The sequence below is a fragment of the Salvia splendens genome, chromosome 8 (assembly GCF_004379255.2).
Source record: "Salvia splendens isolate huo1 chromosome 8, SspV2, whole genome shotgun sequence".
NCBI lineage: Eukaryota > Viridiplantae > Streptophyta > Magnoliopsida > Lamiales > Lamiaceae > Salvia > Salvia splendens.
Window position 1 is genome coordinate 3,415,023 of NC_056039.1, and position 20,925 is coordinate 3,435,947.

Genomic DNA, 20,925 nt, shown 5'->3' on the forward strand with positions numbered 1-20,925 from the left:
ACTCGTTCAGCAGAAAGCAGGACCGATGAAGACGCAAGCTCCTCAAGGAGCGGCAGACTCTGGAGACGCGCTGCAATCTCTCGGCCATACAGCGGCAAGACGACTTCGGGTTCCTGCTCAACATTATCGGTCATCAATTTCAGCAGATCACCGATAAGGGCCGAAAATTGATTGCTCAAAAAGAGTTTCTCCGTGTAAACACGGAGAGCCTCCCCCTGAGCAACCACGGCAGCCGCCTCCCTCTGTTTCGACCGCTCTCTCTGGATGATGAGCTGGTCTTTGGCACGCTGGGCTTCATCCTGAGCCGAGATCATAGCGGCCCTTGCCCTCTCAAAGTCTGCCCGAGCCTGTTCGGCCTGGTGACGAGCAGCATTCAAATTCCTCTGCATCTCATCATAATCGCTGGACGCTTTAGAGAGTTCAACTGTGACGAGTTTGCAGAGCATATTGTTCCTCTGAAAATGGAAAAAGGAAAAAGTCAACAGAGGGGCCACAAAAAAAATATAGGAAAGAAGCAAAGCCAGAAAATCAAGAAGAAAATTCACCTCTACAAAGTCCTTTGGCCATAAAAAGGGCTCAGAGATATGTTCCGAAGTGGCCGTAACCACTCCTGATCCATAACCCCCCTGGACAATGTCTCTCTCTGGCGCTTTTGGGGGTTTCTGAGTCTTCGCCTTCCCCCTTGCCGAGGTCGATCCCGGCTTTTTTGGATCCGAAGACTGACTCGAAGAGGTCTTCTGCCTCTTCGGATTCTTCTCGGCATCAGACGCCGAGCTGGTGGTTTTCTGTTTCTCCGGCTCCTTTGATTCGGAGGATTTGCGACCAAGCTTGCTTAGCATGTTCACTGCCAAAAAGCAAGAAAACAAAGTTAGTTTTCGCCGCTAAAGCAGTAAAGCATAAAAAAGAAATCCTCACCCTCAGTCTCTTCGTCCGAAGACGAGGAGTCGAACACGAAGTCACCCTTGACGAGCTCAGATTCCAAATACTGTTTCCTAATCATGGGAATCTTATTGAGCCCGCCCTCGAGCTCGTCCAACGGTTCTACCCGAGGATGAGGAATTACGGACTTCGGCCCTCTCCAGGAAAAGTCCGGAGCCGCTGTCCTATTGTAAAAAAAGAAGCGATTTTTCCACATCGGCCATTTGGTTTTACAGAAGGCTCTAAAGGGCTGTAAAGGGATCAAGTAAAACCAGGATCCCTTTCTCTTAAACTGAAAGAAATTAAGGATTGCCCTCAGAGACAGATCCTTTTCTAGTCTACGCAGCTCGGCAGCAAAGGCCGATAAGTGCCTCCAAGAATTTGGAGTCACCTGACCTAAAGGAAGTTGGAAAAAATCAAGAAGCTCTACAAAGGCGGGGGGAAGAGGGAAACGAAGCCCGCATTCTAAGCAGGCTTCGTAAACGGTGGCATAACCCTCCGGCGGCGAGTTAGCCCTATGAATGTCGTCGGGAATCACCACTAACCCCCCAGGAAGAAAATATTTTCTGTGTAAGGATATCACAGTATCCTTACTCAAAATGCTGTGAAAATATTCTACCGTCTTCTCCCCGGACTTTTTCCGGCCAGAAGATCCCTTACCCCCCTTCCTACCACTACCTGATTCAGAAACAGTTTCAGAAGAAGAAGACATGATTCTTACTCTTTGATGGTCGAAAGTCTCTGAAGAAATTCTTGAAGAAGCGGAAGAAAATTTTACGAAAAAGAGAGAGAATGCAGAAGAAATAATCGCAAAAGTGTTCCAATGATGAAGAAAGGAAATATTTATCAGATTCGCAGAGGCGTTTCAAATTCGTCGCACCGTTTCAAATCCCACTTTTTCTGGATTCTCTGGCCGGATTTGCTGTCACATTTAATGCAGACACGTGCAGAGCACGTCCCCTGACGTCAGCCTCCCCCTTACACTTATCCAAAATGCTGAAGTGATTCACTTCGCTTTTCGGGGGGGGGTGGTGATGGGATACGAACTAAACAACTAAACAATAATTGCGAGCCCAATAGCAGTGACGGCCCATCAGCCCAAAACCCAAGAAAGAGTATCAGTTCGGCACAACCAAAGAGTTCGGTCACAGCCTATAGCTCGGTAAAAGCCGACCAATCGAGCTCAACTCTCAGATCGGCAAAAGCTGATCGGCAAAGTTCAGCAGTTCGGTCTCAGTATTCGACCGAACAAGGAGATAGTGGACCCATGCAGGATCTCCACGACCTCCATTACACCCACGATCTATTTAGTGGTATTAAGCAGTTATCAACCCCCCTACCAGGGCTGCAAACCACGATCTTAGTTCGAATGTATAAATAGAACTTAGATCAGATAGACCAGGGTTAAGTTCTCTAGATCCTGAATCTCATATAGCAAATCAGTATTGTAATCTGTAAGCTAGATCAAGCAATACAAATTTGCCCTCTATTCTTCCCGTGGACGTAGATTTACCTCAGTAAATCGAACCACGTAATTTTCAGTGTTGTGATCTTCATTTATTACTTGCATTTATTCCCATCAAAAATTCGCTAAATCATCATACACTGATAATCAAGATATTTTCAAAATTCGAGCAGCATGAAATCTGTAATTGGCCGATACAACAAAGTCAAGGAGGAGAATTACAATCTGATGAATCCTACTTCAGAGATAAAGGTAATCTATATCAAGTATCCCTATCTAATTCTGGATGTGGAAATATTATTGCCAAATATATTTAAATGTGCACCCACTTTCAATAACTTCTTTATTTAATACTCTTGCTTTTGGAATTGATCATTTTAGTGAGAGAGATGATCCACAAATCAAAGGTGTTATAAAGCGAAGAGAGCAAATATTCTGTTTGTCGTAGGAGTCACATTACATGCAAAATTTATTAATTAAATTTTGTAATCAAGTTTAGTTGATTAAATGGAAACAAAACATAAAGTAATCCTAGTTTAGATGATATAAAAGCGCACATATCATATTTATCCATCCACCGATCCACGTAACCAAATTAGATCTGAATTCTTAGGAAAAATAATATACATGAGTTAGTTGTAATAAAAGGAATAATAATAATAATAATAATAATAATAATAATAATAATAATCCATTTATCATCGTTACTCAAATCTCATTAATTAATTGAAGGAGAAACACATCTTACCAGTAAACTAAGTTTTTCGTCAACACACTTGCAGGGGACTTGTATCTCAAATTTGTTATTGTACTTCTTAGCTCACATAACATCATTAGAATTAGACTATAAAACGTAGTAGTATTCTAGTACTATACTTAAATTTGTGTATGTGTGCATACCTGTATTTTTGTATTTTCAGATTCAGAAAAGCTCATAATAAGCTAACTAAAAAACACATCAGTTTGTTAATATTTTGGGCTAATCATTTTTAAAATCACAAAATTATAGTCTACCCAATATCATCGTTCAAAATTTGAATAACAAATCATGAAGTTTAAATTCTACAAATGCTCCACGGCAAATGCAATGCAGAGTTAGCACATACATGTAAAATGCTGACGGTGTGCCATCACATCTCAATTTGAATTCAAACACAAGCAAGACCATCAAAACAACAAAAATGCTACTAGATGTAGACTCAGATAATATTATATGGACCCTAACCATCAAACAAGACTAACATATGTGATTTTGTTTATATTTTATCAACTTTATGCACTCTTTCAACTGGCTACATACATGTGAGAAGTTTTGATCAATAATTCAGATGTAGCTATTACATAGTTCTACAGTTCTACTTAGTTTGTTGATTAGGATTTAGGATGCTAAATTCTATAGATCAAAGGGTGCATTATGTTTAAAGTTCATATGCCATATTTTAGTGTAAATGTTTAACATGCTTTTAGAACACTGAATAGGTTGCTACTCCTTACATTAAGTGTGCTCTCACATTTAGCTCGCCTTGAGTTAAGAACTTATTTGTAATAGAAAGAGGTTTACAGATCAAACTCCACTACTACATGGCCAATCTAAAGTGGTAGATATATTATAATTTAGAGTGGGAGATATTATAATTAAGTGTGCTATTTCTGAATGTGGCTGCTTCTAAAGAGCTAGGTCATTCATATTAAGCAAACATGGTGATCTCGAGTTCGAGGAAGGAAATCATATTATGAGAATCTGACCTGAAAGTCTGAAACCTGGCAGTAATTAGATATACTGAGAATCTGAAACTGCATCACCGAAGCTAGTCATCAGTTTCGCCTTCTACAGACTTACAATCAACACACCTGCTTACCTGAATTCACCATACAACCAAGCCATATTCAGAAGTTCAGATCCTAGTTCTCAGGTTAAAGACTATTTACCTGCAGTTATTGCCCTATTCAAGCATTAGAAGCACATTCTCATGATTAATGAATGAACCTCTTCAGATGTTACTACCCCCATCCAGAAGAAGCTTTACCATATTGAGTGTCTAGGCTTCTACTTCTTCCCCCTACACCATTGAAAGACCGTTCCTAGCTGCAGACATCACAATTCACCATGATCCACATGAAACAGTGGTTTCCTAAAATCCATGTCGTGGTGTTAAGATTTTAAATTAATTCCACATTCCAAAACCAGCTAGGTTGCACTCCTCTTTTTTAGCAGAGTGACAATGTAAAGATTATACTCTATTCAATAGGAAAAGCAAGATAAAGCTAAAAAACGCCAATCTTCTGTTATATTAACCAAACAGTACAGCAAATTCATCTAGCATAAATTATGATGACAGAACAAGATAGCTCCAACTAATGTGATTTTCACAATAGGGTAGTTGGATTTCTGTAGCATTTTGATTGGTAGACCGTGATATCTTGGTGGTAAGTATGGCCTAATTTTGCTTTGTCAATTTTGGATAGGTATGGCAAAGGGAAGCGGAAAACTTGAGGCAACAACTACAGTATTTGCAAGAAAGCCATAGGTAATCCAACTAGATGTGTTATGCATGGTAATTTGATTGGTATTCCTGCCAATCAAAGTTATGCATAGTAATTTGATTGGTATTCCTCTGCCAATCAAAGTTATGCATAGTAATTTGATTGAAACTAAGTTATTGCTGGTGGAGAGCTATAAAAGACCTAAGGAGATAAAGGCAAGTAATTATAGGTAATGGAAAGGCAGATGATATTCTAGAACATATATTATATATACTACCCCATGCACAGGGGTTTTAAGTATCTGCAGTTTATTCTTTGCAGTTGCCTTGTACATGGCATGTAGTATGATGTATCACTGCAGTCACAATATAAATAATTTTGCAAAGTGCGTCCTGTTATATAAACTCAAGACAGAAAATGCAGTAAACGCGCAGAAGATGAATATGCCTATGCACATATTGTTATAGAAACTTGAGACACAGAAAATACATTACAACTGTGTATACATGAAATGCACCATGATATAAAAGATACATAGAAGAGGCATCTGTACAAAGAAATTCAGTTTGTAGGATTAAAATAGGTACATGGGCTCCTAAAAAATAGTTATACCTCTCTTCTTTCATCTGAATGAGTTGCCACTTCTGTTGTGGTTGCAGGAAGTTTTTGGGAGAGGAACTTGCTGGAATGAACATCAGAGACCTCCAAAATCTGGAAAATCAACTAGAAACGAGCTTGAAAGGTGTACGTGTGAAAAAGGCAAGTGAAAATCATGACTAGCGTAACTATATGGACAAATTCTCAAATAAGTTCCCTTTTTCATAAATTCATCTCAAGCAGGAGCAAACTCTGACTACTCAAATCAACGACTTGAATCAGAAGGTCCACTTTTAGATGATTAACAAGCTTTAGTTTCTGTTTAGAATTGGGGATAGCATCATTAATCTTTGTTACAGGGAAACATCATTCATCAAGAGAATATGGAACTTCACAACAAGATGAATCTTGTTGTCAAGGAGAATGAGGAATTGCGGAAAAAGGTATTGGCAGACAACAACTAAGACTAAGACTCTAACTTGTATGATGAACAAACACTACACCCGAAAGTCAACTGTAGAAGTATAATGAGTCAATTAAAGCACATTCTGATACAGGTTCATGGGCCGGGAGGAACAAGTGAAGAAAACGGGGTAACCCACAATATACATAGCATCAGTGATGGATATCCTTTTTTACCTATAAATCTTGAGCTGAGCCAGCCACAAAAGCAAACAAATGGTGCACCAAAAGATGCAATGAATTTGGGGTTAGCTCTATTTAACCCTAATCCACATGTATATATTAGCCACTACGAATGGTTTCAGCACCTGTCAATCTTATCAAATGACCATAACATTGACAGGCTTCAACTGCAGCAATAACACGTTGGCAGCACAGAAGATGTGTTTAGCAGTTTTATGTCAAGTTATCCTACAATCCTAAGAGAGAATGGCTCTGATGGATTAGAAACTTTGTGGTCGACAATAAACATCTGAAACAGATGGTCATCATGTTCATTAAATGTGTGAAGACTAGAGATTTTTATGTACATAGTCTCATGATTATTGTAATGATGGCTGAAGGCAGAAGCAAAGAGTGTTTAAGTTTAGCTCAAGCTAATATTGTGGTAAATGATGTCGCCAGCTATAGTCCCTACTAATGCTCACTGGAGACAATGTCCAAAATTGATGCTTCAGTAAACGCGGAAAATTAAAATCGCCATTTATTGGGACTGGGGAAGATATAAGTAAAGGACAAGTTCATCAAACCATGTTTCTAGAAGTAATTTATTTTCCGTTAATGGCAAGCAACAAACTAAAACCATAGGTCCTGCACAAACTTAACAACTTACCATGAATTTCATTTCTTAATTATACACTCTGCAACGTATGGATGCTTTTCATGACATGAAGTATATGGGGTCCTTTCTTCTAGCTTGTGTCACTAAGACCGAGTGTCAGGTGGTATCGACCTCATTTCCAAATCAGCATATCACTTCACTACAGAGGCAAATAATAGATTCATCACCAAACCTTCAAAAAATGTAATCAGACAAGCTACATTATGTTGCTCGTGACCTTGACAGTTGACCATTAGCTGATATTATGGAAACCAATCAAGTAATATATCAAAACTCTTGCAATATAAAGCTCATTAGAGGTAAAGAACCAGAAGCCTGTGATTACATACTAGTAGTATCTATTACCAGTTCTCTGTTCACCAATTTAATCTAAATATAAGTGCAACAAAGAGCAGAAGTTGACATGTTGCAAGTCATTGACAAATATAACAAGGTTGTGACTGAAATGAATGACGCTAGGATAATATTTTTAACTCCAAAGTAGGAGATCAACTGGTAGTTGTTCGGATATATATGGTTTTGAACTCATAACTCTCATTTCAAGCTAGTTTTTCAATGATTTGGGTTAAGTTCATATAAGAGTATAAATTTTTGGCTCCCATCCAAAATAAACCTTGGGCAAGTGCATATTCCAAAGCAATAACAAGAGGAATTATAGGCGATGAATGAGTTTTATAATGGATCACCAAGACACCAACATTCTATACCACCCTCGAGGCAATTTTGTCTCCATTGTCTACTAGTAACCACAATGATATGGACCAATATCAGGACCTCCCTCACATTGAAGGACGCAGACAACTACGAAATGTAGATGCAAATACCACACTTCTGAGCTTACTGTTACAGGTTTTTAGAATCGTATATTGTTACAACAAGTTAACAACAGACATCAAGCAAATTATATATATTTCGGTAATAAACACAAAGGAAAAAGGCCAATATCAATGCTAACAGATAGTAGTATTATTTTATTTACTTCATATATGGAGTATAAGGTTTAACTCGTAACATGCTAAGAAAAACTCAAAGAAACTCCTTCAAACATGAAGAGTAAGATTAGAAAGTCAACATAAATAATTATTGAAATAGTTTAGTCAACACCTTTAAACTAGCCAGTTATGTTATTAGAATCATCAAGTGCCTACAGCATAATCCTAGGTGAAAACTGAAAACTGAAAACAAGTAAAGTTCGATCAGAAGACACAGATATGCAGATGACATACAATAATTTCATAGAACTTGAACAACTACGCATAATCATGATATGTGGAAATTTGAAAACAAAAGTTTCTTGTGAATTGATGATCAAAACTATGATGTACAAAAACATGAAGCAAAAGAAAAATTATTTGTAAATTGTACCTTATGTATAGTGGAAACAGTCAACATAGCTTCAATAATTATATGCTAGCTTGGAATCAAGGAAGGAACAATACCTAGAACTGAAACCATAAAATCAACCATCAATTAAAACTACGAATTAAGAGAATCAATATTCTACTCTCTTCACCTGATAGATTCTGGAACAGTAGACTTTGGCTTCAAAAACCTCATACCCTTGCATAATCGGCTGGATATCAAACACAAAGTAGATTAAATTAACACCAGAAACTATACTCAACAAATTAAACACCTATTAAAGACAAACAAAAACAAAAAACAAAGGATCATTTGCTATGACGAGAACATCGCATAGATATTACTCCACTACATAAAAATAGAAGAAAACGTGCGATTAACTTATCACAACAAAAACTAGCTGAAAACAACATAATGTAATGCATGTGCGTCCAACAAAAGCTAGGCAGAAGAAAGAAAGCCAGAGCAGTACAAAGGCAAGTATGTGATCCGATCAAATCGCCAGAATCATATGAACAACACAAAATCACGAAAGGTAAAGTAGAGGCGATCAAAGAGAGAATAAAGACCTTTGAAGCTGCGAAAAAGAAAGGAAAAGAGAATCAGCTGCTGTTGGCGATGGCGATGGCGATACGTAGATCTCGATGCGTAATCGCGGTTTCCAGATAAAAGGAGAAGTATCGAGAAGAAAGCTTTAGGCAGAAATGATTGATACTGTGGACAGAGAGACATATAAAGATGAAGAGAGAGAAGAAAATATCTTCTAGCCCCATGAACTACGTACCGAGTTTTTTTAAATAGCTGTAACAAGCGGTTTGGGATTCGCTGCTTCCGGTGTTTCTGTGATCCTCTCGAGTCAACCACTCGGCGATTTTATAATTATTAATATTAACCTCTCTTTTACTATATTCTTTTTTATTTAATTTATATTGTTATTATTTAACTTATTTTTATTTTTATTTTTATGAAAAAAATGACATAATTAATTTTAATAAGAGAAAAAAGAAATATCACTCAAATATGCAGACTTCGTCTTCAATAATTTATTTATTTTAGTCAAAACAAGCAGAAAATAACTCATAATAGTACAAAAACTTACCATAGTAATTATTTCAACAATAACAGTAATTTACAATCATTATGTTATACTCATATTTTTTTTATTGTGTAAGGTCATCCTTCAAAGGACATATAAGTACGATGTTAATATCTGATAGTATTATACTATTTCTTTAAATTTTGCTTTTTTTTATCCAACGATGATGGCGGAAAACTAGGCCAATAAAATGATACTCCATGAAACTGATAATGAAAATTTTCTGAAAAACTTAAATTCAAATAATTTGTATATATTAAACTTACATGTCACCTAAAGCATTAAATTTGTGTCAAATGCCATGACAAGTCAAGTTCATTATGGTTTCGGAAGTATTCAAATGACAATAAAATTTGTATATCCCTGAATGGTGCATGCAAGGGAACAATATAGTTTGTTTGCAGCACAGATTTAATTCTGCAGATTTTTAGGAAGAAAATATGTTACAAAATTCCTCACAAGCATCTCATGTCACTATTATCCATAATGATTCTACTATAACACCATTTCAATTTTTATTATTTTAAAACCGTCTAACAATTATCTTCAACATCCCATCATTTTTCCCCTTGCTTTTGCCATTTGACGACGGTAGAACTTTTCAAGATTGAATTTTTCCTCCTCCCAGGCTACTTTTTTACGGTGAGTCACATGCATTCTCCCTCCTCATTCAAGAAATCGACATAATATTTGACGTTGATATTGATTTTGACGAAATTAGGATAATTGCATCATCATTGTTTGAAAAAATGTGAACTTCTGTGTTATGTTAGAAATTGCGAAAATGGGGTTGATTTGATTGGCAGCAAAAATGGAGATGAACGAAATCGAACAAAACGACGCCGGCGCAGCTTCCGCAGAGGACGTCGACAGCGAATCCTCACAGCCACGAAGCTACCAAGAAAACCACCTCTACTCCTCCCAACACCCAGTGCGGCGGAAGGCCTACATCTTCGACGGCGACGGAAGCTACTACAATCAGGAATGGAGTCTCAAAGAGGGCAAAGGCAAGGAATTCTGCTGGTACCACGTGGAGCTCCCGAAAGGCAAGCAAAAACTCTCCCAATTAGCCCAATACCTAATCGACGTCCTCTGCCCTCCGTTGAAGCTCCAAGACATCCTTTCCCTCGCCAGCAACGGCCCCTTTTGCGGCAACGTCGACGGCGCCCTCGTCTTCCGCGTCAACTCCCCCGGCCCCCCTTCCAGCAATTTCACATTCAGGATCGCAGCTAGGGTTACTGAGCACTCGGTGATCACGGTCTCGTTAGGGAGGGTGCCTAGATTGGGATTCTCCCCTGCTAACGAGTCTCTGTTGTATGAGATTCCTGCTGTGGAGAGCTCTGATTATGGTGGTGATGGTGTTAGTAGTAAGGGGGCTATGGTCATTAGGGAGCATGTTTTGGATTTCTTGCTCACTATGAATCACTCCGAGGAGGCTGACAATCTGGTTCCTAGATCTGTGTCTAATCTCGTTGTGCATATAATCGACACGCATGTTGATCATCTTCAAGACACAGTGACCAAGCTCGAGATCGAGCTTGACTCTGTAGAGTTTGAGCTAGACCTAGGTAGGTGTGTGTTGTTGTGATAACTTATGCTAGGTTTGTTGTTTGATTTGGTTTGGTTTGGTTTAGGTGGATTCAACTCGAAGCAGCAGATGATTGATGACAAGAAGTTCCCCAAAATGCATCTTGATCTGCAGAGACTGTTGCAGGTAAAAACAAGTGTGTTTTGAAGCAATGTTTGAGTGATAAATGTTGAAAAATTGGGATATTGTCTTATTAAGCGCAAGGCTAATTAAATTGCCCTAGTAATAACCATTTTGGGAAACTTGAAAGACTACCTTGCATTGGCTTGATTGATTCATAAACATTACATAGCCTTTCATTTATAGGAGAATGCTAATTTTCATCTATCGTGTAATGAGAAGGGATATTGTCTCGTTAAGTGCAAGACTAATTATATAAGCACTAGTAATAACCATTTTGGGAAACTTGAAAGACTACAATGTATTTGCTTGATTGATTCAAGAACATTACATAGCCTTTCGTTTGTAAGAGAATGCTAATTATCATCTATCGTGTAACAATAAGGCATATTGTCTCGTTAAGTGCAAGGCAAATTACATAAGCTATAGTAATAACTATTTTGGGAAACTTGACTCTTTTCTTGATGAGTTGATCTTGTAGTTTTTGTAATGTAGTGTCTTCTGACAATGAATTCTGATGGGGTGGAGTGGAGCTGCAGGTGATTGCGCATAGTGAGCAAGTGTTTCCTCGGGTGAAGGAGAAGTGCGGGTCAAAGGACTGGTTCACGTACGAGGACATTATCGCGTTGGAGGAGCTCATTGCCCTCATAAGGAGCCTCAAGGAGAACGTGAGGTTCATAGCTAACCGGGTCTCAGCGTTGCAGGCTGGACTCGACAGTTGGCAATCAGAGCAGATAAACAAGAAACTATACTACCTGTCCTTCCTCTCCATTATATTCTTGCCTCTCTCGATAATAACTGGAGGTATGATAGATTTAATCCACCAGTTGAGAATGATTTCATGTGTGTTGTTGATTGGATGTGTTTTCTAGTGTTCGGGATGAACGTGGGCGGGGTGCCATGGACGGGCCAGGATGACCCTGAGTTGAAGGATGGATTCTACAACGTGGTGGTGATATGCGTGATGATGTTGGTGATGGTCCTCCTCTGCTTCCTCTTCCCGGGGCTCTACAGCCACATCATGGGGTGGCAGAGGACGCGGACCTTGAGGAAATGTCTTTCCATTAATCACAAGTCTTACATTAGGCGGACCGGGGTGGGAGGCGAACCAATACAGAGAAGAGGGTACACTCGTATTTAGCCCTGCAAAGTTTAGACTGATGTTTGACTCAGTTGTACAGAGGCTTTTCTTGTTAAAACTCATAATGAAGTATTTGTGTTGTTTCTCTTGTAAAACGATTTAGGTTACATTTTAAATGGAAAAAGGCTATTGTTTTGTGGGCAAATTGCCTATAAAGTCATGAACTTTCAAAATAGTTTGTTTTTCCCGTGAACTTTGAATGTTGCACGAAAAATCATGTACTTTTACAGACTGTATAAATTTCTCATCCGACCTGACCCGATAGATTTTCGACACAAACTTATCCTACGTGGCGTGTCGGAGGCGTGACTTGACAAATGACAAATTTAGGATTCAATTCAAACTGTGGAATTAATGCTACTTTTATGCTAAATTCGATTTGTGTGTTTATGTCTATTTGTATGTTGAATTCGATTTGTATATTTTCATTTGTGCTACTTGTATGTTTGTGATAAGTCCAGAGTCAGAAATTGCAAAGATAGAAGAGAATAATCAGAATTAGCGAAGTTTTGCTAAGTCACGCCTCCGGCACGCCACGTAGGATAAGTAATTGTGTCGGAAATCTATCGGGTCGGACGAGAAATTTACACAGTCCGGTAAAGTTCATAACTTTTCATTCAACATTTAAAGTTTACGGGAAAAATCAAACTATTTTGAAAGTTCATGACTTTATAGACAATTTGCTCTTGTTTTTTTGTTGTTGGTTCGATTGATTCATTTTTCTCTCTAGTTTTGAAATTTGTAGTTTTAGCTTAGTTTGAACGATCTCAATATTAAAATGCTCTAGTTCTGGAAATGAAAATCCAGTTTTCCTGCTGCTCTCTAATTCCATCTTCGTTAAGCCATAAACTCAAGCAGAATTTGTTGACAAAATACGATTTGGCTCTTCTAGTTGATCATTCATGGCTACCGCGGTTCTTCTCCTATCAATCCGCCGCCGTGAATTTTCGTCGGCCCTGATTTTAGTGTTATTTGCACATAGTGGTAGCTTTAGGAGGGTCGATTATGCTGTTTACTTGCCTTGCCTCCTTTCGCGGATTTTTATTTGTTTTGATGTTTTCATACTACTCTTTTAGTTATCTCAGTTTAAAATTTCTAAATTAGCCTGATTTCATTATACTGTACTACTACTAATTTGGAGTACTTTATATATACAATTTCTTTTTCTCCTTTTCAATTATAAGTAAAAAAAAAAACCCTAAGATTTCATGTTCCTTCCTCAAAAGCACGATTCCTGTTACACACAGCGGCAGATCTAGGTGGGGTCTGGCGGGGTCGGCCGACCCCACCGCCGGCCAACTAAGACCGGGGGAGCTCCACTAGTTCCGGCCTTTGAAGTTGCCGCCGACCCCCCGGTGCATCGGAGCGGGAAAGAGAGCCGTCACGATTCTTGGTGTCATGTGTGTGCGAGACGAGAAATTCATAGACAGATAGAGGAGTTATTTTAATATTTGAGATGGGGGATTTGAAAAATTGAGTTGCAGAGAGTGAAAAACTGAAAATAGATTGAGAAGAGGGAACGAAGACGATAAAAATGAAAATACTCATTGTGGGACACAACTTTTGATTTGTTAATATAGGACTATTATCTCTTTTGTTAAACGCATATTATAATATTCAAAATTACCAAAATAGTTTTAATATTTATAATTCACTCAAATTAACTATTTTATAAGTAATTAATTAACTGTGATGGCCTCTAGTATCAAATTAATACCTAGAAATTTAATTACTATTTTTTTCATATAATGGATAGATAATTTTTTATACATATCTATCTTATTTATTAAAATGAATAAAAATATATGATTTCATAATATTAAATGGTTGTTTTAATAATTCCATAATATTTTAATTAGTTACGAAATGCAACATATTATTTTTGTGGAATTTAAACAAATCATAAATAACAATTTTAAATGTCTGTTATATTTGTCCTATCTTACTACTTTTTTTTAGAGCCTTGTTCTACGCCCCAAGGTCCTATCTTACTACTCCTTATTACTTTAGCAATGAAGTAGAAAAAGGATACAAGGTTATTTAAGGCGAGTTGCTATTTCTAATCCATGTATCACGACGAAGTATTAGGTATGAAAAGAACAGTTTAGATGCTGATAATATTTGCGAATTTGATTACTTTAGTAAGATTTATGAAGACGACAACAAATGAGAAAGCATCAAAGACGAAGAGGATGCCATCAGAGTTGAGAAATATTAAAAATATTCTTTACTACATCCGACCCCACGAATTTCATTTCCTGGATCCGCCATTGGTTACACATAGGAGTTAAATTTGGCAATTTTTGCAAACTTGCAGCCATGATTTTTTGTTAACTCACATTCTTTCCATGTATCATGAATCTTTCCCTATTTTCCCTTAGATTAATAGATTTCATGTCATGGTTTCCACCTGCCGCGGCTCTCTGCTTGCTAAATTCTTGTTTTGCCCTTTTGATTGACAGGAGTCAGGAAACACCAAGCCGTCATGGGCATTGAGTAACATGTGGGCTGGTCTTGCAAGGCCATTTAGGTATATATTGGTCGTGCGTCTTTTTCCTAGAATTTGTCAATTGAGTTATATCTCCACTCCATGCTTTCATGAGCCATTAATGGTTGGTTGTGGTGTATGTCATGGTATGCATAATATTTTTTTGTTGCACCATGATACCAGCTGGAAATGATGTTATCGGCATAGACTTGGGCACCACCAACTCTTGTGTTGCACACAATTATTCGCGGATAGAAGGAAACAAATAATTACTCCATCTATCTCATAAAATAAAGTGTATTTAAAATGATACGAAAATTAATACATAACTAGTAAAGTAAGAGTGAGAAGGAGAATGATAATGTTAGTGGATAGTGGACGACAGTGATAGAAGTAAATAAATTGATATATACACTCCCCTGTATATATATATATATTCTATATATGGATGTATTCAGATTAATGTGTACAAAACTGTCAAAAAGGAAAACTAATATAAGCCACATGATTATGTTCATCTAATGGCCTAGATTCATGCGCCTATTAATAATAAAATTATTATTTTAATATAAAAAAGGGCAGTTTAGGAAGTGATAGTTTTAAGCGGTTAATTGCATTCCTTAATTCACTCCTTTTAACTTTGTTAATATATAATATAATTTATTTTTCTTAATTCACGCCTCCCATGATTTGGTGATAATAATCTTGAATATATTAGTTGATTAACTTAATTATTTTGCAGCATCTTTAATTCTTTATATTAGCCATACATCAAGTCCTTATGATGGCTATGTTTAAAAGTGACGTTGTACATCAATATACCGTTTTCGTACATTATCTTATATAATTTCTATTTGTATCCTTTGGTTTTGGTTTTGGTTTTGGTTTTGGTTTCATACAGAACTAGATGTACGAATATGACTTTGTAATGTACGAAAGACTTAGTTTAATGTACGAAATGCTTAGTTTAATATCTTGCAGCACGTTGAATCCATACCCTTTGGGTTTAGCAATCCATCGGGCTAGGTTGTAGTACCAACCGACTAAAGAAAACTTTACCAAGGGCGGAAGGTTTAGCAATCCATTTGGCTAAGACATATTGCCTACAATTTCCTATAATTTCTGTTTTTATCATTTGGTTTTGGTTTCATACAGAACTTGATGTACGAATATGGTTTTGAAATGTACGAACGACTTAGTTTAATGTACAAAAGAATTAGTTTGATGTCTTTCAGCACGTTGAATCCATACCCTTTGGGTTTAGCATCCCATCTGACTAGGTTGTAGTATCGACCGACTAACGAGAACTTCACCAAGGTCAGGGAGATAACTCCTTTCCCCTAGGGTTTAGCAATCTATTTGGCTAGGGCATATTACCAACAATTTCCTATAATTTATGTTTGTATCCTTTGGGTTTTTGGTTTCACACGGATCATGATGTACGAATATGGCTTCGTAATGTATGAACTATTTAATTTAATGTACAAAAGGCTTGGTTTAATGTCTAGTAGCACGTTGCATCCAAACCCTTTGGGTTTAGCAATCCATCAGGCTAGGTTGTAGTACCGACCGACTAACGAAAACTTCACCAAGAGCATGGGGATAACTTTTTTCCCTTAGGGTTTAGCAATTCATTTGGCTAGGGCATAATACCAACACTTTCCTATAATTTCTGTTTTTATCCTTTAATTTTGGTTTCATACAAAACTTGATGTACGAATATGGTTTTGTAATGTACGAAAGACTTAGTTTAATGTACGAAAGAATTAGTTTAATGTCGATGTTAATGTATGAAAATACTATTTGAATGTATGAATCCCATACATTAATGTAATTTAATTAATGAATAGTTTATGTACATATATAGCTAAATCATGTCGCAGTGAATGATATTTTGAAGTCGTGTACAATTATGCACGTATAATGTATCTTGGGTTGGGAAAAGTTGCATGTCCTCCCCAAAGTCCTCATCACCAATATCTTTTGAGCGCTTTGAACCTATTCAAAAATATTGAGATTGAGAAGATTAGACTACAAGCAATATCAAACCAAAGTACGAGAGATTACACTATAAGCAACATCAAAGAAAAATACATCAAATAATAATGTAGATAATCAACTAAACGTAATGTGCAGAACATGTTCACCAATGTAGTTCACCAATGTAGCAGTGTATATCAAAAGTAAATAATGTATATCTGGGATTGTATAATGTAGCAGTCTATATCAAAATAATGAACAACGAGATTTTGTTAGTGAGTCGGTACTATACCTTAGCCTTATGGATTGTTAAACCCTTTAGGGATGGATTTAACTTCCGCAACACATTAAACCCATTATAATCTATATTAATACAAATGTGACATTTACATCAAACAATCATAATCGTACATTAAATTCAAAGAAGTATTCACAGTGATTGTTTGATATTCGTATATTAAATAACCTTAATCGTACATTGCCGAATTAATGTTCCAATTTGTGTGAATAATGTACATGACCTGGATGTAAAAAAACATTCAATCGGCGACAAGCACTCACCAACATCACATTACAGTCGAAATCACATATAGAAAGATGGTTTAGGGTGAATTCAAGCACTACATCAAAGTGGGTTTCACCAATTTCGCGACTTTAGATTCCCTAATGTACAATCACATGCGAATGAACAACATTCGAATCCACAAAACTAAAAAACTGTACAAATCAGAACGATAATTGCAGAGCAACATAAATTTTCAAAAGCATGAATTTAGAGCACAAATAGACCTCTCAATCAGACACAAATCAAAATTGATATCCAATAATGTACATAAAAAATCAAATTCCAGGTCCAAAAATTTAGATTAAACTGAAATTTGATGAAAATTTCTCGCTTTTGGGCTTTACCTTTCACGCCGCCACCGGAGCTAATTAAACCAAGAGAGAAATTGGGGATACTAGGGTTTGAAAGAGAGAAAACCGAGGGAGACGAAAGATTGGTGGTGAGAGAGAGAGAATGCAGTTTTAATTAGAATGACTGAAATCATGGAATTGTAGTTTAAAAACTGCTGTAAATCATAGCTTCTGACAATTATGCCCTTTAATGTACGAAAACGATATAATAATGTACCAACTGACATTTAATCAAAGCCATTGGATTAATAGATCTAAGGGATTATATTAGACCTATGTTTTATACTGGGGGTGATAAGGAGGGTAATGCGCCCCAATTGAAGATGATATTCAAATAAAAATATTTTTTACTATACTATCAAATTGAGAAATATAAGCTGGGAGAGAGAATATTTGGAGAGAAACTAAAAGAGAGAGAATAAAATACAAATATTAAATATTTTGTTTTTTGTGAGGAAACTCTCCCTAATTTTATATACTCCTAATTTCCTTTACCTTGTTTGTACAACAATTTCACTTTAATTTTGTGGGTATCGTATTTATTCTTTTGACAAAACTCTAGTGTTTATATGGATAAGAAAAATATACAAAGCGAAACACTTTTCCTCCATCATTTGAATTTTTTTCTCATAATTTCTGAACTTTGTAATTTTGTTCTTATAAAATTTCTGGCAAAGAACCACTAATATGTTTCTAGTACAGAGAAAGAAACGTTTTATTGATTTTGAAAATTGGAGTAAAAGAAAGAAACGCTTTAATATGCGATAATATTTTTCTTTCACTTTAAATCTGTTTAGAAATTGGAGTGCGATTGATGAGAAACTATTATTAGAACTGAGAAAGAAAGTTGACATTCTACCGCAATCGAGGCTGATATTGTCTCCCTGTAAATTAGTGAATTATTTTTACAAACTTGCGACTAAAATTTGTAATCAAATGAGTTGTATTCATTTCCGAATCTATATTTCCCACTTTATAATCTATGTTTTCTTATTTGATAAACTTTATCTATATTTCCCACTTTATACTTAAAGTAGAAACTTTGGGAGCTAATATTCCAAAATCAAAATATTTTGGTCACAAAAAGAAGATCTAAAACAGAAATGTTGAGAAAATCAGCAAAGAGAACAAGGCGTAAATTCGCAGTTCAACAAATACTACTGTTATTAAGAAATTCAGTTCAAGTGACATAAACTCAATAACTAAATCACGAAAAAAGACAGACGTAAAATTTCATTAATAAACTGAAATTATTGATTTGCTTACCCTCAAATTAAATCACACAGACGCTTGCGTAGCCTTCGCAGCAGCTTTGGCCCCTGTTTCTGCCGCTGCTCTCATATCAGTCGCCACACCTTGATACTGCGGCGGCTGTGCCATCACACCGCCGGGCGCAGAGTAGACCATCTGCCTCCCGTCGTATGCCACCGGAGCGTATCCTCCTTCCGCCACCATTCCAACGCCGCCAGCTGTCCCCTGCCTCACCATCCCGTAACCCTGGGAGTATCCCCCTACCTTCTGCTGCTGCTGCTGCTGCTGCTGCGGCATGCTTTGAATTACCGGAGGAGGCACGGCGCCTTGCTGAGTCATGTTGTACATCGGCTGCTGCTGCTGCTGCTGCTCTCGGTATCCCTCCGCCGGCATCCTCTGAACCGCGTAGTAGCCTTGATTTAGGGGTGCGGTGGCTGGCCTCATCATCTGCGCCGGGTATGCGTTTGCCGGCGCCGGAATCATGTAAACCTGCTGCTGTTGTTGCTGCTGCTGCTCTTTGCTGATGTTGCTCGCCGGATAGACTCCAGCAGGAGCCTGCTTTTCCGTCCAATAAGGAACACCGCCGGGGATTGGCGCCTGAGGTATCTTCTCCGTCTGTTTATTGTAGTCTCCGCCGCCGGATCCGACGGAGAGGTTGTCGTCGCTCTTCCTTCTGTACAGTCCTTGCTGTTCCTCGATTCGGAGCCTCTGTAAATCCTGAATGTGTTTCTGGATCGGATCCGACCCGATCATAGCCGGATCCTCAAACTCATGAACTCTCTCCACCACCGGCTGATTAGCATTCGCCCTCTCAAATCCGAACAGAAAATCAACGCTATTCCGCGGCGGCTGCAGCTGCGGGGCGGCTGCGGGCACCGACGGCTGCGGCGCAGAATTCAGCGCTTCCACGAACCGCTCTTTCTCCGTCTTCGCCTCTTCCGAGCCCAAACTCCGAGCCGAGGAGTTCAGGCTCGGAGTCTGGTTCGAAAACACGAAAACACGCAGCCTTGCCGGCTTCGGCGAAATCCTGAACAACCGATCGTACTCGTGCATCATGTGCTCCAAATCATCGTCATTCGTCACCGAAATCAAGGCATCCAGTTCCTCTCCAGGTAACTGATACTTAAACGAGATATCGCCGGAATCGCAGAGCGCGGCCAGCTTGGAGAGCAGTGCTGCGAATTTGATGTTCCGATCGACGGAGAGGATCTTCGTCTCGCCGCCTATGTAGGAGAGCTGGTTATCGTGTGGCCGCGGGTGGACTTTTCCGCCGTAACTGCACATAAACTTGACCTTGTTGCAATTCTGCGACTGCTGATCCTCCCACGCCGCGGAATTTTCGAACTCGATTTCTCGGGATCGCGGCGATGAACTGCCGGACTCAGGGTAGGAGGAATTGTAGGCATAATTTTCCATAGCTTCACTCTAGTGGAGATCGATGAGAGAGGGGAGAGTGAGAGGGTTTCCACTTTCCAGAGATTTAGCGAGTGTATAATATTGCTCCACCAGTGAAGGTTTAAGAGCTTCACATTAAGGTGCACATACATTTAAATGTATGTGCACCTCAGAGTTTTACTGTGACGCGTTGTGTGGGTAGGGCGGGTGAGAATATCAATTGCTTTGACTATGGGCCGTGGGATGGGAGAAAAAATTATCTACCCAAGCAACACATTATCTACCCAAGCAACACCAAGATGACAATCTTTTGGTATGTCACACTCATAAACTTTTGATAAATGAAAATATATATATAACTCTAATTATAAGTAGATATATAGATTATGGAAACATTCTGATTATAAATATATACCATTTATTATATGGAAAGTTTGTGCACATTTTATGCATAATAAATACACTATATTTATTGGTCCATCATTTCATGTATTTAAAATTATTAAATCATTTTTCCCTAAGTCATTTTACACGTAAATTAATTATATTAAGTCATCTTACACTAAGATTTTTAGGAGATTACTTTTTTCTTCTTTATAAATACAGCAAATGTAGACAAATAAAAAGTGTAACTAACTTCAAATTCGTTGGCATTAAATACTGCTCCATATAAATTAAATTAATAATACAAATGATTATGTAGTGTCTAATTAAATAAAATATATGGATAATTATTTAGTGTTGATATTAACTGTATGGATATTTTATATTTTGTTAAAATTATAAACTTATTTATTAAAAATAAAATAATTAAAAAACTAA

The 20,925-nt window shown here is 37.6% G+C and overlaps 3 protein-coding genes and 1 long non-coding RNA gene across 10 annotated transcripts in view; 2 read left to right on the forward strand and 2 right to left on the reverse strand.

Annotated features, from left to right (window-relative positions):
• LOC121745044 (MADS-box transcription factor 23-like) overlaps positions 1-6,752 on the forward strand; it is a 26,949-nt gene extending 20,197 nt beyond the window's left edge. The window contains exons 3-8 of the mRNA XM_042138803.1: positions 2,557-2,635; positions 4,850-4,911; positions 5,527-5,626; positions 5,708-5,749; positions 5,824-5,907; positions 6,022-6,752. Of these exons, the coding sequence (XP_041994737.1) occupies positions 2,557-2,635; positions 4,850-4,911; positions 5,527-5,626; positions 5,708-5,749; positions 5,824-5,907; positions 6,022-6,288 (634 nt within the window). The 3' untranslated portion in view covers positions 6,289-6,752. The remainder of the gene's footprint in view (positions 1-2,556; positions 2,636-4,849; positions 4,912-5,526; positions 5,627-5,707; positions 5,750-5,823; positions 5,908-6,021) is intronic.
• Positions 1-8,881, reverse strand: part of LOC121745045 — a 24,933-nt gene extending 16,052 nt beyond the window's left edge. Inside the window, exons 1-8 of one of the 6 annotated variants that reach the window (XR_006038762.1) lie at positions 8,699-8,881; positions 8,281-8,340; positions 8,133-8,212; positions 6,759-6,906; positions 5,480-5,578; positions 4,313-4,469; positions 4,130-4,242; positions 785-844 (exon numbers count right to left, since the gene is read on the reverse strand). This is a non-coding gene — a long non-coding RNA (uncharacterized LOC121745045). Of the gene's footprint in view, positions 1-784; positions 845-3,025; positions 4,243-4,312; positions 4,516-5,479; positions 5,591-6,758; positions 6,907-8,132; positions 8,213-8,280; positions 8,341-8,698 lie in introns of those variants that run through there. The other 5 variants (XR_006038761.1, XR_006038764.1, XR_006038759.1 and 2 more) reach the window with 5 other exon arrangements.
• A 781-nt stretch (positions 8,882-9,662) lies between these two features.
• Positions 9,663-12,247, forward strand: LOC121743065. Of its 2 annotated transcripts, none has more exons than XM_042136247.1 (5): positions 9,663-9,867; positions 10,032-10,793; positions 10,860-10,939; positions 11,473-11,737; positions 11,806-12,247. In XM_042136247.1, exons 2-5 carry the CDS (start codon positions 10,037-10,039, stop codon positions 12,072-12,074), a joined length of 1,371 nt encoding a protein of 456 aa, XP_041992181.1. In that variant the 5' UTR covers positions 9,663-9,867; positions 10,032-10,036; the 3' UTR covers positions 12,075-12,247. The 2 variants fall into 2 exon arrangements, with proteins under 2 accessions (XP_041992181.1, XP_041992180.1); XM_042136246.1 differs by having other exon boundaries at positions 9,664-9,867; positions 9,999-10,793.
• A 4,191-nt stretch (positions 12,248-16,438) lies between these two features.
• Positions 16,439-20,286, reverse strand: LOC121743127 (mediator of RNA polymerase II transcription subunit 12-like). Its single transcript, XM_042136317.1, has 2 exons — positions 18,724-20,286; positions 16,439-16,560 (listed from the first exon to the last, which is right to left on the reverse strand). Exon 1 carries the CDS (start codon positions 20,122-20,124, stop codon positions 18,736-18,738), a length of 1,389 nt encoding a protein of 462 aa, XP_041992251.1. The 5' UTR covers positions 20,125-20,286; the 3' UTR covers positions 16,439-16,560; positions 18,724-18,735.
• Between the last annotated feature and the right edge of the window lie 639 nt (positions 20,287-20,925).

Excerpts from the sequence above, each read along its gene's own strand:
- LOC121743065 (XM_042136247.1), top strand. The coding sequence starts at position 10,037 with ATGGAGATGAACGAAATCGAACAAAACGACGCCGGCGCAGCTTCCGCA. Across the intron at positions 10,940-11,472 it reads ATCTGCAGAGACTGTTGCAG|GTGATTGCGCATAGTGAGCA; the intron begins GTAAAAACAAGT and ends GTGGAGCTGCAG. Across the intron at positions 11,738-11,805 it reads TCTCTCGATAATAACTGGAG|TGTTCGGGATGAACGTGGGC; the intron begins GTATGATAGATT and ends TGTGTTTTCTAG.
- LOC121743127 (XM_042136317.1), bottom strand. The coding sequence starts at position 20,124 with ATGGAAAATTATGCCTACAATTCCTCCTACCCTGAGTCCGGCAGTTCA.